The sequence below is a fragment of the Saccopteryx bilineata genome, chromosome 2 (genome assembly GCF_036850765.1).
Source record: "Saccopteryx bilineata isolate mSacBil1 chromosome 2, mSacBil1_pri_phased_curated, whole genome shotgun sequence".
Taxonomy (NCBI): Eukaryota; Metazoa; Chordata; class Mammalia; order Chiroptera; family Emballonuridae; genus Saccopteryx; species Saccopteryx bilineata.
Window position 1 is genome coordinate 259,159,522 of NC_089491.1, and position 18,498 is coordinate 259,178,019.

Genomic DNA, 18,498 nt, shown 5'->3' on the forward strand with positions numbered 1-18,498 from the left:
TTTGAGCACTCAGCAGAACCCCGAAACTGTGGCCTTGGCCAGTTAGCTCAGTTGTTTAAAGCATCCTCTAATACGGCAAGTTTGCGGGTTATGTCCCCAGTCTGGGCACAGACAAGAATCATCCAGTGAATGCATAAATCAGTGGAACAATAAATCAAAGTTTCTTTTCATCTCTCCCTCCCTCCCTCCCTTCCTCCTTCCCTCCCTCTGTCCTTCCTTCCATCCTCTCTCCCTAAAATCAGTCAATAAATTATATATATATATTTTAAAAAATTGCACAGATCAAGGTTAAGAGACCACTGACCACCCACTAGCCACGCAAAGCACGCACCAGAGACTGTTCTGAGGTCACACTTGCCAGGTTGCAGAACAGGCTCAGAGAGTTGTGTGGGGGCAGCTGGGTCCCTGAATTGGAAATGGGTTGTCCCCTCCTGTGCCTCTTCTGCTTACCTGTGTGGTCTGTCCTCTGCAGGGCCTCATGGCAGTGCCTGCTGGTAGCTTGGTGCTTAGGAAGCACTTTCTAAACGAATGAGCAAATGAACCAATGAATGTTCTCATCCTGTGTCAGGAGTGTGAAACTTGGGGTCCTTGGGATTGAAAATACCATCAGTATTAATATAACACTCCCTGCAAACATTGGAGCATAAAAAGCAAAACAAAGCCCTGTGGCCATGCATGAGCCCAGCCACTGTGCAAGAGCTGCTGGGTCAGCTGTTCCCAGTGCCCCCACCTGATGGGGGTTGGGGCTCGCCTCGAGGCCTTGCATTATGCTGGGCTCCGGTGGCTGCTGAGGCTGATTTGGGGCTAGCAGGCTTCTTATCTTGTCCCTGCCTCCTGCCCCAGATTAAGTGGCCTTGGGGCATGATCCTCACCATCAGTTTGTTGGCCACTGCTGATTCTAACTGTCCTCACATTTGTCTTCACACAATCATGCTACACAAGGATGTAATTAATCCCTTGAACAGCACTTTGGGATGTTTGATTATTCAGGAAAATTCCATAGAAATGTGAGCTGTTGTGTGCAGCTGGTCACCTAGTGGCTTCTGTCAGTGTTCACTGCTCTGCGAGAATTCTGAGCAGGAGGAGAAGGGGCGAAGCCAGGCTGGGCTGGGCCAGGCCCTGCCCTGCAGCCCCTACCTGTCTTCTCCAGGAACTGGGGCACTGAGGGGTGAATGGTGAGTCCCTGCCTGCCTTGCTGGTGCCCTGCTTAACACTGGCCCTTCTCTTCCCCAGGAGCTGCCAGAGCATGACGAGCTTGGTCAGCAACACAATGTCGCCCACCAAGGACGGGACCTCCTCTCTTCCCAGGAGACAGAGCTCATTCGCCAGGCCCCCACTCCGTGCTCTGTACGATCTGCTCATAGCACCCATGGAAGGGGTAAGTCCCCTGGGCCGTGGGGCTTCATGGCGTCCGAATGCATCATTTCTTGCTCCGTGCCCACATGGAGGTTCTCCAGAAAACTAGCTTTCTCTGTTCAGCTTCTCAGTCAGCATTTGAAAGTTGGCCACTCATTTAGACAAGGCCCAGAGCTTCCAGGTCGGAAGATCCGTGTTTGAGCCCTAGCTCTGCTCCTTCCTAGCCTGGTCAAGTCGGCCTTGGTTATCTCAGGTACAAAATAAGCGAGACTCCCTTCCGAGCTTCCTCAGTCACTGGGAGGCTCAGGAAGGCACAGGGTACAATCCCAGCAGCTGTCAGTAGGAGCCACCTAAGCAGATGCCATGGGGGACATGCCCATGGCTCTGCTGCACCCTGCTGGGTGCTCCCCCACAGCCCCACCTCTCATCTGTGGGATTTGCCTGAGTAACATCAAGCCAGGCCTCTGCTTTCTGATGAGAACAGGTTCCTTGGCTTCCGCCATCGTCAGGAGTCACTGACTCCGTCAAAGTCCAGTGTCAAAGATACCGTTGAACTTAGTTTCTCAAGATGGTTGAGAGTGGCTGCTGCCAGTTTTCTGTAGCCCTGGTCTTCGCACACCATTGTTCAGTCTTGACAGGGCTCTCTAACTAAATGGGAGTACTGAGGGCTTGGGGGTCTTTGTGAATCTCAATGGTGAGCCCACCAGATGCTTTTGTATATGAGTGTGTGTGAGTTAGCTCCAGCTACTGTAACAAACACACAGACTGGATGGCAGAAACAAGACACTGATCTCGGACTGTTCTGGAGACTGCAAGTCCCAGATCAGGTGCCAGTGTGGTCATTTTCTTGAGGAGGGCTCTCTTCCTGGCTTGTAGACAGCTACCTTCTCACTATGTCCTCATATGGCAGAGAGAGAGTGAGAGTGAGAGAAAGAGCGAGAACACTCTTGTCTCTTCCTCTTGTAAGCATGCTAATATTATGGGGTTCTTGCCCTTATGAACTCATTTAAACTGAATTAACACCCAAAGGCCCCACCTCCAAATACCATCACTCTGGGAGGCTAGGGCTTCAACCTATGACTTTGGAGGGCAACAAACGTTCAGTCCCTAACAGCCTGGGAAAGTGCAGGTTACCTGTAGCAGGTGGAGGCTGCATCCTCCTTTAGGCAGGAGGGGCGTAAGTGACCAGCCCTCAGAGAGCAGGCAGCCAGCCAGATTAGTCCCGCAGATGCTGGCAGGACCACTCAGCAGCTCTTTCTTCCTCTTGGCAGACGTGAAGCACATCTCAGAGAACCACCTTGACAGCAGTGCGTGTCTCTAGGAGGTGTCTCTGTGTTTCCCTGCCTGGCCTCCACGGTTGTGTCTCAGTTGCCTGATCTCATTTAGGAGGCAGCACAGCCTCCCCATGCACCGTGGACTTCCCTGGCTTGGGGAGACAAGGGTGGGGAAGCACAGAGCCTTTGGGAGCCTGCAGGCTGGACTTGAGTCTGGCACTGCCCATTCCTGGCTAGGCGGCTCTAACCCCTGCTTCCCTCCTTGAGTGCCTCTGTCCTCAGTAGAGAGTGAAGATGCTGCTGCTGAATGTATCAGGTTAGAGCAGGGACGGGGTTAGGTGACTGTGAAAAGCCTATGGGCAGCGGCAGCGACTGTGTGTCTGGTGGATGGTGGCTGCTGTGCCCGTACCTGCCTCTGAGAACCCAGCCTTCCCTGTCCTAGAGCCTCCAGTCCTGACAGCACAGGCCCAGCCCTGCCCCTCCTTCCCTGCGATGCACTGACTTTTTCTTCTTAGAGTTATTATCCCCTCAGTGTCTTTACTGAGAGGACCCAGACTGCAGAGAGTGCTCAGAGCATCTCAGGTGCCATCATAACTTAGCCTGATGTATGTGCTGTACCTGGGGAAGAAACACACATCCATTAGTGGGCTGTCTTTGCATTTTGCTGATGGTTTCCTTTGTTGTACAAAAACTTGTTAGTTTGATGTAATCTCATTTGTTTAGCTTTTCTTTTGTTTACCTTGCCCAAGAAAACATTTTAGAAAACATTGCTACGAGACATGTCTGAGATTCCTATGTCTTCTCCTAGGATTTTTATGGTTTTGAGTCTCAGTTTTAAGTCATTTATCCATTCTGAGTTTATTCTTGTGTATGGTGTAAGAAGGTGGTCAGCTTTCATTTTTATGCACGTTTCTGTTCAGTTTTCCCAACACCACTTATTGACTAGACCAGGGGTAGTCAACCTTTTTATACCTACCACCCACTTTTGTATCTGTTAGTAGTAAAATTTTTTAACCGCCCACTGGTTCCATAGTAATGGTGATTTATAAAGTAGGGAAGTAACTTTACTTTATAAAATTTATAAAGCAGAGTTACAGCAAGTTAAAGCATATAATAATAATTACTTACCAAGTACTTTGTCGGATTTTCGCTAAGCTTGGCAGAATAAATCTTTATAAAACAACTTACTATAGTTAAATCTATCTTTTTATTTATACTTTGGTTGCTCCGCTACCGCCCACTGTGAAAGCTGGAACGCCCACTAGTGGGCGGTAGGGACCAGGTTGACTACCACTGGACTAGACTATCTTTACCCCATTGTATGTTCTTGCCTCCTTTGTCAAATATTAATTGACCATAGCAGTATGTGTTTATTTCTGGGCTCTCTATTCTGTTCCATTGATCTATGTGTCTGTTTTTATCACAGTACCATGCTGTTTTGATTACCATGGCATTGTAGTACCGTTTGATATCAGGTAGCATGATTTCTCAAACTTTGTTTTTCTTTCTCAAGATGGCTGTGGCTGTTCAGGGCTTTTATGTTTCCAAATATATTTTTGGAATATTTGTTCTAGTTCTTGAAATACGCCATTGGTATCCTGGTAGGAATTACATTGAATCTATAAGTTGCTTTGGGAATGTATTCACTGGTACATCTGATGATAAGGGGTTACTATACAAAATATATAAATAACTATGACAACTCAACATCAAGAAAACAAACAGTCCAATTAAATAACTAAGGACCTGAATAGACACTTCTCTAAAGAGTACATACAGATGGTCAATACACATATGAAAAGATGCTCAATGTCACTAATCATCAGAGAAATTCATCTTCAAACCATAATAAGATATCACCTCACACCTGTCAGAATGGCTATCATCAATAAATCAACAAGCAAGTGTTGGCAAGAATGTGGAGAAAAGAGTACCATTGTGCCCTCTTGGTGAGAATACAGACTTGTGCAGCCACAATGGAAAGCATTTTGGTGTTTCTTCAAAAATAATTAAAAATGGAACTGTCTTATGACCCAATGATTCCATTTCTGGGAATATATCCAAAGAAACCTAAAACTCCAATTCAAAAGATATGCACCTCTATGTTCATTGCAGCATTATTCACAATAGCCAAGATTTGGAAGCATCCTAGTGTCCATCAGTAGATGAGTGGTCTCTTTACACAATGGAATATTACTTGGCCATGAAAAGGAAGGCAATCTTACCTTTTGCAACAGCATGGGTGGAGCTGGAGAGCATTATGCTAAGTGAAATAAGGCAGTCAGAGAAAAACAAGTAACATATGTTTTACTTACATGTGGAATCTAATGAACAATATAAGCTAACAAAGTAGAAATAGACTCATAGATACAGAGAGCAGACTCTCAGTTGTCAGAAGGGAAGGGGTATGCGGGGCTTGGTGAAAAAGGGGAAGGGAATAAGCAAAAAGAAAACCTCAGACATCAGTATGATGATTATGAGAGGGAAAGGGGGTGGGGAAAGGTAGGAAAGGACTTATGGCAATAAATGGTGATAGGAGGAAATTTTACTTGGGTTGATGAACATATAATACAACATACAGATGATGTATTATAGAATTGCACCCTGAAACTTATTTAATCTTATTAACCAGTGTCATCCAACAAATATATTTTTTTTAAAAAAGGAATGCACAGCCAAATCCTTAGGCTGATTTTTTTACTCTACTGCCATCAACTGTCATACACACCATTTCGGTGGCTCATTACCAGTTCTGGCCTCGGCACTTCACACCGACCCTCCAGCTCCTCTGAAGGCTGTTTGGACCCTCCATTATTTCACTCACTGGGCCAGGGAACCTGTTGCATTTTTCCCTTTTGCTTTCAGGTCCCAGATTATTTGTTCCATGAATGTTGAATCGGGGTAGAGCAGAGGGCAAAGATGGCAACTGGCCATGACTGTCGGCCTCTGCCGAGGGTGACTCCCGTGTGTACTGAGGCTCAGGTTATCTGCGACTGGCCTTTCCCTAGCCTGACGCAAGTGTCCCCTCCTTTCTGAAGCCTTCCTTGCCCTGTCTCCCCATGCCCTGCAGTCTCTGTCCCCAGCTGTTCCTGATGCTGGGCCCAAATGAACTTGACATCTTTTATGGATACTTAATTAGGCTCAAGACTTAGCTCTTGACATTGTTTCATTAGCTTCTCATGTTTCCCATGCTGCCTACCTCACTCCCTCAAGCAGGGATGGCCCCTCAGTTCTCCGCAGCAGCTGGCACAGGGCCCAGTACATGTGGGCACTCAGTAATGTTTATGGAATACTGCATGGTCCAAAGCTGCATTTGCTCTTTGGGTTTAGTCTGGCATAGACAGCAGGGGACCCATGGCAGAAATCAGCTAGTGGGTTTTCTGTGATGCCTCTTTTTGGCACCTGGGACCTTTCTGAGAGGTTCTGAAGCAGAGGGAAGGGGCTGAGTCTGCTTTTGAGCAGCTTTGAATCCGGTGGGTCCCCCAACCCTACCAACCAACACAGTGCCAAATTTCTGACATATTTTGAGGTTGGATCACAAGTCCGGCCAACATGCCTACAGGGGACTCCCCCTGAGCATTGTTTCAGTGGCTAATGCCACTGACTGGGAAGGGGCCCTACACCTGAGACAGAAATCCCTTCTGTGGAGAGCAACACAAAGAAGAAACTGGGTGCGGGAGAGACGGTACCCCCACTCCCGGGAAGCTGATGCAGCACCATGAATCAGCCTTGAAGGGGATTCTGTGAGTGTATAAGATCAGCAGTGTGGTTTTTTTACAATTTTTCTCCCTGAGGACTTTCCCCTGTGACTTGCCAATGAGATTAGTGGTAGCTCATGTCTAGTATAATGTGTTCCTGCAGAGGTGAGGTGCTAGGAAAGGGAAGATTTATGGATTTGAGCATTAAACAAGTTAGAACAATTATCAAAATCATCTTTATAAAGTTATCTAAGAAGGGAAAATCCCTGCCCACAGACATGTGTGACAGCGTCCTAAAGACAGCAGGGGCACCCTCTGCATCTGGAGCTGCACTGTATGAGTGACTGATGGACAGCTGCAAAATAATCTGGAAGAGGCATTTAGTTTAAAAGCACATCTCTAGTTCCTGATATTTATGCCTGTTCTCTTCTGTGACTGAGGTGTTTGAACACAGTGAAGGAGTTTGTCTGCTTTGAATGAGACCCAGAGCAAACCCTTTTAGAGGCTTTGAAGTCAATGATCAGAGCAAGAACTTTTCCTTGGCTACTACAGTGACCCATTGTGTTTCAATAAAAACACTTAACTGAAAAACTGGACTCTAATCAGGACTCCCTTCGTCCCCAGATTCACCTAGTCATTCGAGTAATTCTTGACATGCGCCGACACACACTCTCTGGGACACAGGGGAGGCGGCTAAGGAGCGGGTGGTGGTTCCATGACTGACACTCACAGACTATTCAGTATGGTGTGTGGGCCAGGGTGAGAGCCTAGAGAGGTCATTGGCTCCTCAGCACGGAGAATGAGGCCTGGGTCATCCTCAGGCTTCTGGTGGCAGGCACACCCACTTGCTCTGGAGGCCACTAGAGGGCAACACAACACCGTTGGCCGCTCTCACGCTGGCCACTGCCAGACAGAGCCAGATCCTTCTCCACGTTTTCATTGAAAACAACTCAAAACTCAAAGTCCAAGACTATGAATCACTGACACTTTAAGACTAAAGTGATTAGCCTCTTCACATGGGGCTTGTAATTATTTGAACAACTGCCTTTGTTTAGCCGCAGTCCTGTTGCTAAGGGACCAGGTCAGACATATGAAAAGTGGAACAGAATAATATTTTACCGTAGGCTTGCACCAGCGTTTGATTTAATTTGGCTGAAGGGGAATGCTGCTGTGGTTCTTTCCTGGAATCACACTGCCCTTTGCTGTCAGAATGGGGTGAGCATGTCCAGTTATCTTTGAGGAGGGCCCACTTACATCTGCACATGAGCCATCACCAAACATTAAGTCAAACCCTGTCAGATACCCAAAGGAGAAAATGTCACCAAAGTAAAGTTGCAAATATTTAGTGTGAAAGGGACTGGGACCCTGTTTATGTCCATGGCATTTGTTGTAATCAAATTAGATTGAAGGGTAGTAACCCATGCCTCTGGGCCTTGGCTTCCCTGCTTTTGTGAAAGGTCAGACCCTGACCAGTGCTCCAGGGGTCACATCAGATGTGGCAAGGCTCCACAGAGCTGCTCTAGGTGAAGCTGCTCGTTCACTCAGGTCCCAAAAACACCCCTTCACTTTGCAGATGGGGTTTTATCCAAAGCCAGAGCTGTTCTAATACGGAACTAGATTTAGAATAAGAATTCCTTAGGATTTGGTCAAATTACTCTTTAAAGTTCCAGATTTGGAATTTCTTCTAGTCTTTGTCATCTTTATTGTTATTTCCATTTCTTTCAGTTCCCTGTTTCATGTATTTACAGTCTTAAAACCCAAGGTTATAGGACAGGTAGCCAGAGTGCATGACTTCAATCAGAAAAAAAATTACTGCTCGTCCACCTCTGCTTTTGATAAATGAGGATCCCTATTGCAGTGTAGTTACCTGTTATAGGACTCTAGAAACTTGCTTAAAACTTACTGTTTGTGTTGGTTAGGTTGGTAAACTGCCCTCCTAAACACTAGAGCTCTGAGGATTCATCCAGACTTTTCATCTAAGAATGTGAAGCAGGGGTCTGGCTCTGCCAAGGACTCAGCTATGAGAGAGCTTAGCTTTGTCTGTGTCAGGACTGTAATTACTGCTCTGGGGGAAAGGACTCTTGCAAAATCAAGTAGTATTTTAACCAGTTTACACTCAAACAGTTGCCCCAGGTAAAGAGACCGATCATTCAGGTTCCTGTTTTCTAAATAGATTGGAGGGTTCGGAAATAGCTTAGGAATATTTGTCCATAGAAACAGCCAAACTTAGACTCCCCAGTGCAGAGTGGAAGACGAGAGCTTTGGGACTGGCATACTTGGACTGGTAGCCCCGCTGCCAGGCTATACAATTGATTTCTGATTGAGACACTGTAGTAATATTCACATGAAGATAACTATCACCCAAGGATAGCAAGCATTTGCACAGCTGATTAGGAGAAGTTTCCTTCTCTCAAGCTATCTGTACCACTGACCATGCATCGGACACACAGAGGCCACATCCACTGGACTCCTGTGGCCACGCCCTTTTGAAGGCTGAAAAAGAAGAAAAATATTAAATTAACTTAAAAAAAGAAGTCTGGATAGAATGACACCTGAGCTAAGGGGCAAGCCACATCCAATACCGTACCTAATCTCTGAATTACAGTACTGAGCCCAACAAGTAGCCAGCAATAAAAGGCGGCAGAAAGTGGATCTCAAGGGAACATGAACTTTTAAACAAACTTTCCCCAGGCCAAGAGTAGGTAAAAGCTAGCCTAGGAGTACAGCTGATATTTACAATGGCACCTGGGCCCAGCAGAAGCAGCCACAAGATCTGGATCACCTGGAGCTCCAAAAAGGTTGATAAGAGCTCTAAGAGAGCTCTGTGACAACATGAAGAGAAACAACATTCACATCATAGGGGTTCCTGAAGGAGAAGAGAAAGAACAAGGGATAGAGAACCTGATTGAAGAAATCTTAGCTAAAAACTTCCCTAAATTGATGAAGGAAAAAGTCACACAAGTTCAAGAAGCACAGAGAGTCCCATTAAAGAGGAACCCAAGGAGGCCTACACCAAGACACATCATAATTAAAATGCTAAAATTAAGGGATAAAGAAAGATTACTAAAAGCTGCAAGAGAAAAGCAGTCAATTACCTATAGAGGAGCCCCCATAAGGATGACATCAGACTTCTCAACAGAAGCACTAGAGGCCAGAAGAGAATGGCAAGAAATATTCAAAGTAATGCAAAACAAGAGCCTACAACCAAGACTTCTTTATCCAGCAAGGCTATCATTTAAAACTGAAGGAGAAATAAAAACCTTCCCAGACAAAAACAACGACAACAACAACAACAACAACAACAACAACTAACTCAAGGAATTCATTACAACCAAACCAATGCTGCAAGAAATGTTAAGGGGCCTGTTATAAACAGATCAAAGGGGGAAAAAATTCTAGAAAAAAAGAGAATGTAGATTTAAAGAATAAAGTGGCAATAAACAACTACATATCAATAATAACCTTAAATGTAAATGGATTAAATGCTCCAATCAAAAGACATAGGGTAGCTGCATGGGTAAGAAAATAGGATCCATACATATGCTGTCTACAAGAGACACACCTCAGAACAAAGGAGACACACAGACTGAAAGTGAAGGAATGGAAAAAATATTTCATGCAAATGGAAATGAAAGAAAAGCTGGGGTAGCAATACTTATATCTGACAAAATAGACTTTAAAACAAAGGCTATATAGTAAGGGATAAAGACGATCACAACATAATGATAAAGGGAGCAATCCAACAGGAAGATATAACTATTATAAATATCTATGTGCCTAATATAGGAGCACCTAAATTTATAAAGCAGATTTTGATGGACATAAAGGGCAAGATCAATTGGAATACTATAATAGTAGGGGATTTTAATATCCCACTAACATCAAGGGAAAGATCCTCAAGAAAGAAAATGAACAAACAGTAGCCTTAAAGGACACACTAGATCAGTGGTCGGCAAACTGTGGCTCATGAGCCACGGGGAGCTCTTTGGCCCCTTGAGTGTGGCTCTTCCACAAAATACTATGTGCAGGCGCTACCTCTCTAAGGAATGTACCTACCTATATAGTTTAAGTTTAAAAACTTTGGCTCTCAAAAGAAATTTCAATCATAGTACTGTTGATATTTGGCTCTGTTGACTAATGAGTTTGCTGACCACTGCACTAGATCAACTGGATTTAATAATATTCAGAACCTTTCACCCTAAAGCAGCAGAATATACATTCTTTTCAAGTGCTGATGGTACATTCTCTAGGATAGACCACATGATAGGATACAAAACAAGTCTGAATAAATTTAAGAAGATTGAAATAATATCAAACATCTTCTCTGATCACAGTGGCATGAAACTAGAAATCAACTACAATAGAAAAACTGAAAAACATTCAAACACTTGGAGACTAAACAGCATGTTATTAAATAACGATTAGGTTAACAGTGAGATTAAGGGAGAAATAAAAGATTTCCTTGAAACAAATGAAAATGAACATACAACAACTCAAAATTTATGGGACACAGCAAAAGCAGTCCTGAGAGGGAAGTTCATAGCATTACAGGCAAACCTGAAGAAGCAAGAAAAATCCCAAGTAAAAAACTAACCCTACATCTAAAAGAACTAGAAAAAAAAGAACAAACAAAACCTAGAGGAGTAGAAGGAAGGAAATAATAAAGATCAGAGTGGAAATAAATGACATAGAGGCTAAAAAAAAAAATACAGAAGATCAATGAAACCAGGAGCTGGTTCTCTGAAAAGGTAAACAAGATTGATGACCCTTTAACCAGACTCACCAAGAAAAAAAGAGAACTCAAATAAATAAAATTAGAAATGAGAGTAGAGAAGTAACAACTGACACAGCAGAAATACAAAGGATTGTAAGAAAATACTATGAAGAACTGTATGACAAAAAATTAGACAACCTAAGCAAAATTGACAAATTCCTCGAAACATATAATCTTTCAAAAATCAATCTGGAAGAATCAGAAAACCTAAATAGACCAATTACTTCAAATGAGATTGAAACAGTTATCAAAAAACTCTCAACAAAAGCCCTGGACCAGATGGCTTCACAGGTGAATTCTACCAAATATTCAAAGAAGAACTAACTCCTATCCTTCTCAAGCTATTTCAAAAAATTCAAGAGGAGGGAAGACTTCCAAGCTCCTTTTATGAGGCGAGCATAATCCTCATTTCAAAACTAGGCAAAGACACTACAAAGAAAGAACACTATAGGCCAATATCCCTGATGAACTTAGATGCTAAAATTCTCAACAAAATAATTAGCAAACTGGATCCAGCAATATATGAAAAATATACATCATGATCAAGTGGGATTTATTCTGGGGAGGCAAGGCTGGTACAATATTTGTAAATAAATCAATATGATTCATCATATAAACAAAAGGAAGGAGAAAAATCACATGATAATATCAACAGATGCAGAAAAAGCATTTGATAAAATCCAGCACCCATTTATGATCAAAATTCTCAGCAAAGTGGGAATACAGGGAACATACCTCGACATGATAAAGGCCATCTATGACAAACCCACAGCCAACATCATACTCAATGGGCAAAAATTAAAAGCAATCCTCTTAAAATCAGGAACAAGGCAAGGGTCCCCCTTTTCACCACTATTTTTTTTTTTTTTTGGATTTTTTCAAAGCCAGAAATGGGAGGCAGTCAGACAGACTCCCGCATGCGCCTGTCCAGGATCCACCTGGCACGCCCACCAGGGGGCGATGCTCTGCCCATCCGGGGCGTCGCTCTGTTGCCACCAGAGCCACTCTAGCGCCTGAGGCAGAGGCCACAGAGCCATCCTCAGTGCCTGGGCAAACTTTGCTCCAATGGAGCCTTGGCTGCGGGAGGGGAAGAGAGAGACAGAGAGGAAGGAGAGGGGGAGGGGTGGTGAAGCAGATGGGCGCTTCTCCTGTGTGCCCTGGCTGGGAATCGAACCCGGGACTCCTGCACGCCAGGCCGATGCTCTACCACTGAGCCAACCAGCCAGGGCCTCACCACTCTTATTCAACATAGTTCTGGAAGTCCTGGCCACAGCAATCAGAAAAGAAGAAGAAATAAAAGGCATCCAAATTGGAAAAGAAGAAGTAAAACTATCATTATTTGCTGTTGACATGATATTGTACATAGAAAACCCTAAAGTCTAGTCAAAAAACTACTAGACCTGATAAATGAATTCATCAGGGTGGCAGGATATAACTTTAATATTCAGAAATTGGAAGCATTTTTATATACCAACAATGAACTGTCTGAAAGAGAAATTAAGAAAACAATCCCCTTCACTATTGCAACAACAAAAAAATAAAGTACCTAGGAGTAAATTTAACCAAGGAGATTAAAGACTTGTTCTCAGAAAATTATAAAACACTGATAAAAGAATCAAGCAAGAAAAAAAAAGAAGCAAGATACAAACAAGTGGAAGCATATACTGTGTTCATGGATAGGAAGAAGAAACATCATTAAAATGTCTAATTACCCAAAGCAATCTATAAATTCAATGCAATACCAATTAAAATACCAATGGCATACTTCAAAGATATAGAATACATATTCCAAAAATTTATATGGAACCAAAAAAGAACACGAATAGCCTCAGCAATCTTGAAAAGGAAGAATAAAATGGAAGGTATCACACTTTCTGATATCAAGTTATACTACAAGGCCATTGTACTCAAAACAGCTTGGTACTGGCATAAGAACAGGCACATAGATCAATGGAACAGAACAGAGACCCAGAAATAAACCCACACCTATATGGACAATTGATATTTGACAAAGGAGGTAAAAGCATACAATGGAATAAAGACAGTCTCTTTAACAAATGGTATTGGGAAAATTGGACAGGTACTTGCAAGAAAATGAAACTTACACCATACACAAAAATAAACTCAAAGTGGATAAAAGATTTAAATGTAAGTCGTGAAACCTATAATCATCTTGGAAGAAAACATAGTCAGTAAGCTCTCCAACATCTCTTGCAGCAATATATTTGCTGATTCATCTCCATGGGCAAGTGAAATAAAGGACAGGATGAACAAATGGGACAATATCAAGCTAAAAAGCTTTTGCGCAGTTAAAGACAATATGAACAAAATAAAAAGACAAACCATACAATGGGAGAACATATTCAACAATAAGTCTGATAAGGGGTTAGTAACCAAAATTTATAAAGAACTTGTAAAACTCAACACCAATAAACAATACAATCAAAAAATGGGCTAAAGAACTGAATAGACACTTCTCCAAAGAGTACGTACAAATGGCCAATAGGCATATGAAAAAGTGTTCAACATCATTAATCATTAGAAGAATGCAAATTAAAACCGCAATGAGATACCACCTTATACCAGTCAGATGGCGCTCATCAACAAAACAACACAGAATAAGTGCTGGCGAGGATGTGGAGAAAAGGAAACCCTCTTGCACTGCTGGTGGGAATGCAGACTGGTGCAGCCACTGTGGAAAACAGTATGGAGATTCCTCAAAAAATTAAAAATCGAACTGCCTTTTGACCCAGCTATCCTACTTTTAGGAATATAGTCTAAGAATACCAAGTCACTGATTCAAAAGAAGAAATGCACCCCCATGTTTATTGCAGCATTGCTTATAATAGCCCAGATCTGGAAATAGCCTAAGTGTCCATCAGTGGACAAGTGGATTAAAAAGCAGTGGTACATAAACACAATGGAATAGTACGCAGCCATGCAAAAGAAGGTAATATTACCTTTTGCGACAACCTGAATGGACCTGGAGACTATTATGCTAAGTGAAATAAGCCAGGCAGAGAAAAAAAATATCGTATGACCTCATTCATATGAGGAATTTAATGAACAATGTGAACTGTGGAACAGAATAGAGATAGAGGCAGGATCAAAGGGACCAGAGGGAAAGCGGTCAGAGGGAAAGGGGAGGAGAGGATGGGATCAGAGAAGGGAAAGAGATTAGTGAAATTATATGTACATAACAGCGTTATAGAGAGCAGGACAGCAAATCCTGGAGGGCAGGGGGGAGGGCATTGGTGGGAAGGGTCAAAGGGGGTATCAAGGGGAACACAGGCATGGGGGGGAGGGAGATATATTCGGTGAGACACTTGAATCTATGTAAGCATAATAAATTTAAATCAATAAAAATTTTTAAAATTTAAAAAATAAAAATTTTTAAAAAGTTCTGTTTGATCAGTTCACTCAATCAATAATACGAGTCAGGAGAAAATCCATGGACCTTATACATGATTCTGGGACATTGAGATTCCCAATAGTTCTTTGCTTTTGAATCTTTGTTATAGACAGTATTGTCCATTTCAACCCAGTCTAATCTGCCCAAAATGCTCACAGACCCAGGTGTTTTCTTTCCTCTCTCCACCATGATCACAGATGTTCATTTCTCTGGCCTGTAATTCTGTGACACTCGGAGAGACCTCCTGTAAGAAGGAGGAGGCTAAGGGAAAATGAGCAGGTGGAGGGAACGTTGTCCCTATATGTCTGTGAGTCAAGCCAGTTGGTCTGAGCAGTGGGCAGAATGTGTTGTGTTAGACAGATGGCTGGAGGTTGAAGGCTGATCCTTTGAACCCTGGTGATATGCATGGTGCATGTAATTCTTAAGCCGAAGTCAGGACTCACGTGACATCACATTTGAGACTGGTGCTTTCTAAACAGTTCGGGACTCCTAGTCACCCTGAGTATATATTGGAGATACTCACTGACCAAAGTGGTAATTGAATCAGAATTCACCACCTGCACAAACATCCGGGCCCTGGGGCACTGGAGAACTGCAGGCTCATGCCTGACTTCAGGGTGACTGCGTGGTAGATTTCACATGGTCTGATTGTGGACTCTCAGGAATAGCTGTGATGATGATTAAGGTTGATGAAGATGAGAAAGAGGGTGGTTACAGTGGTCTCTCAGTCCCTAGGTTAAAACTTGGAGCAGGATCCTCCAGAGAGGCAATTAACATGTTTTAGCCTCATGATTGTTTATAACCACCAGAGGAAAAGAGAATGAGTTATTTTGGAAAATGATTGAGGCCCAGAGGAGAGAATAGAATGAATAATAGGGTTTATGTTCAATTTATTTCAAGCACCTGAAGACATTTGTGAATTCACATTTGGCCAGTATGTACCTAGTACCCACTGGGTGCCTGGCATGGTGCACCACACCCTGACACAGCTGTCTTTGTCCCACAGGCATGTGAGGTCATGGAGATGACTGCTGTCTTGTGGGTTTGGAAACTGAGGTTCAGGAAGTAGAGTGTCTTGTCAAAGTGCTCAGAACCACCCACACTATCCCCAACCCTCACCACATGCCCCACGATCCACTAATTCTAGGTCACCGGGAGCTTTTGACTGACCATATAGATACCACTGGACAGACAGTCTGGGTCCAGTCAGGAGACAGAAACCACACCGCAGGTTAACCAGGGGAAATTTAATACAAAGACTCCTTCTCTGTGGTAGAAGAGTAACTATAGGATATAAAAAAGCTCTGTGCAGTTCTCTCTGGCTGAGAGCATCCCCAAGAAAGGACGAACACCAGAGAAGGTGTGGTTCATGGTGCTGCCCACTGGACAGGGGAGACTGGCCAGGCGGAGCCAGTCTGGAGTTGCTAGGCAGGCAGCAGGCCCCCTCTGCGTGCAGCGGGAGAGTGGGCGGTGAGCTGAGGGTGCAGCTGCAGCCCAGGAGCCTGTGGAGCAGGCGGCCTGCAGAGTGCACAGGTTGGACAGGTCCTGGTTTCCATGTAGACCAGCAGTTCTCAACCTGTGGGTCGCGACCCTGGCGGGGGGGTCAAACGACCAAAACACAGGGGTCGCCTAAAGCCATTGGAAAATACATATTTATTATACAATACATTTTTAAATAAAATATGTATTTCCGATGGCTAGGTGACCCCTGTGTTTTGGTCGTTCAACCCCCGCCGACGTCACAACCCACAGGTTGAGAACCGCTAATGTAGACAGAACTATGAAAAGGTAGTTGCCACGTGAGGACAGCAAGATCACAGAAGGGCCATGTTCTGGGCGCCTCTGGATGTCCTCACACATGCACCAGCAACCTAGGCCACTGGCAGGAGAGTGCCTTCCCTCAGCCCCTCTGCACCTGCTCACCTGATGGAATTGGCTGCAGGAACCCACTGTATTGCAGAGCAGGTGTTGACGGCACAAAGGCTGAGGCTGTAAACTGGTAACGGCTGCCCAGAGCCACCTACAGGTGCTCATTGGCCGACCTGTGTAAAGGAACAACCTTCTCTCTCTGCAAAGACTGGGCCTTAGCAGAATCTGTCCCCTCCTTGCTGCCCCTGCTGCTGGGCACTCATCCCTCCCCCTTCCATCCTGGGCCTGGCCCTCAGCCAGCTCTCCAGTGCTTTTTGCTACCTGGACTTGTACTGCGATGGGCGGGGTCCCAGCCCGTTGGTGACCAAAGGGATGCTTCCTGGGGAATTTGCATACTGTAGTGCAGCTGGCCTCCTTGTCTTGTTCTACTTCAAAAGAGTCATTTCTAGAAACTTCAGAGGTCAGAAAGTCTGAGTCTTTGCTGGAATTTGGACTATGTTAGTTGCAGGTGCAGGGCTGATGCTGAACCCTTTTATCTTTCCAACCCAGGACATAAGAAGCCAGCAAATACCCACTTAGACTGATGTTTCCTTCAATCATCTCTCCTTTTTCATCTAACAGATGATAGGAATTTGAATAGAGACATCACATTATTTTTTCTCAAGTTCACATTGGATTATAGCTAATCTTTCTGTACAGGGCAACCAATGCTCGTATATCCTGGAGGCAGAATTCAGAGATGGTTTCCAGGGCATGTTTCCCAACATGTTCACTCAGTTTTCCCACTGCCTTTTAACTGGAGCTGTCATTCTGGTGCAACCCGTCTGCCCACAGGCCTGAGCTGCTGTCACCCACCTCCTGCCTCGCTGCCAGGACAGAGGTCCCATTCAGGGCCCTTGCCCAGGGCTGTACGATGCACCAGCTCAGAAGCAGCTATGAGGCACTGGCCCAGAGAGACCCAGCTCTATGAATCAGGATACACAGTTCAGAGGGAAGTCTCCCAGTCCCCCAGGCAAGAATTTTGGGGACTTACCCTACTTCCTCTCCATCAGCTCAGTCCTTACCAAGCCCTACCCAGTCTCCGTGTCCCCTTCTCTTGGTGTGTGTCTCCACATCTGAATTACCATGTACACCATCCCGTGACACAGGCAGCAGCCTCAGTGTACACCTCTGACCTCACCCTACACTCGCCTTTGAGTCACATGGATCAGTGCTTTTATGACTGGGGACTTGTCCTGGTGAAGTGACTGGCCTGTGGGATGACACCTGACAGACTTACAGGGGTTTGAGCCCTGGCAGCAGGAATCTGGGGAGGACCTACAGAAGTGTGCTGGCATCTTGTCCAACCACCTCTGGTGACTCCCGATCAGCTGAGGATGGGTCTGGTGCTGCCTGTGGCAGGTGGCCTGAGTCCCCATGTTGCCCACAGCAGGGCGAGTGGTTGTCACTGTCACAGTTGCTGACCCATCACTGAGGTCAGGACACCATCATTCCAGCTTCCAGGCCCACTAGGCTCACTGCAGCAGCAGGTGGCATTACCTTCCAGAGCAGCCTCCTAGAGCCACCTCCACCTGCCAGGCTGGGCAGGGGCCTGGTGTGGCCCCACTGGGGAAACCGGCCCAGGCGCTGACAAATGGTAGGAAGCAGGACTGTGGGCACCCAGCCCCTCCCTCCCCCCATGCCAGCCCAGAAACTCATCACAGACAGCATTGGGGGTGCTGTGAGACACCCCATCTATTCCTTCCTGGGTTCTACAGTGATTTTTTTTTTGCTCCTTCTTAGAAAGTAGCTCTTAAAGCAAGCAAAAAGCAAATTGTCCTAAAAAGTTTTATTTCTGCTTTAGATGCATCTAGAATTAAAGAAAAAGAAAGCCACAGGGGTTTTATACAGATTGAGTGTGCTGCCAGGCATGTGTCACTTTGGGTTAGCTGAGTGCCTTTTGTCACCCTCAGCCAAGCGCCCACAGCGGTAGACAGCAGATTAGCCATGCACACTCACTCCTCCAGAGCACGGTGGCACCCTGGTGGGCGCTGTGTGGCTGGCAGACAGGGCTGAGGGTAAGGGGAGCCTGGCTGTGACTCCTGCAGAGCCAAGGCCCCAAGGCTCAGGGTGGGG

The 18,498-nt window shown here is 44.8% G+C and overlaps 1 protein-coding gene across 3 annotated transcripts in view; it reads left to right on the forward strand.

Moving 5' to 3' along the window:
- The window catches only part of TTC28 (tetratricopeptide repeat domain 28), a 698,236-nt gene that overhangs the window by 658,977 nt on the left and 20,761 nt on the right, over positions 1-18,498 (forward strand). For all 3 annotated transcript variants that reach the window (XM_066260240.1, XM_066260241.1, XM_066260242.1), the window contains one exon: positions 1,234-1,378. In XM_066260240.1, the coding sequence (XP_066116337.1) occupies positions 1,234-1,378 (145 nt within the window). The remainder of the gene's footprint in view (positions 1-1,233; positions 1,379-18,498) is intronic.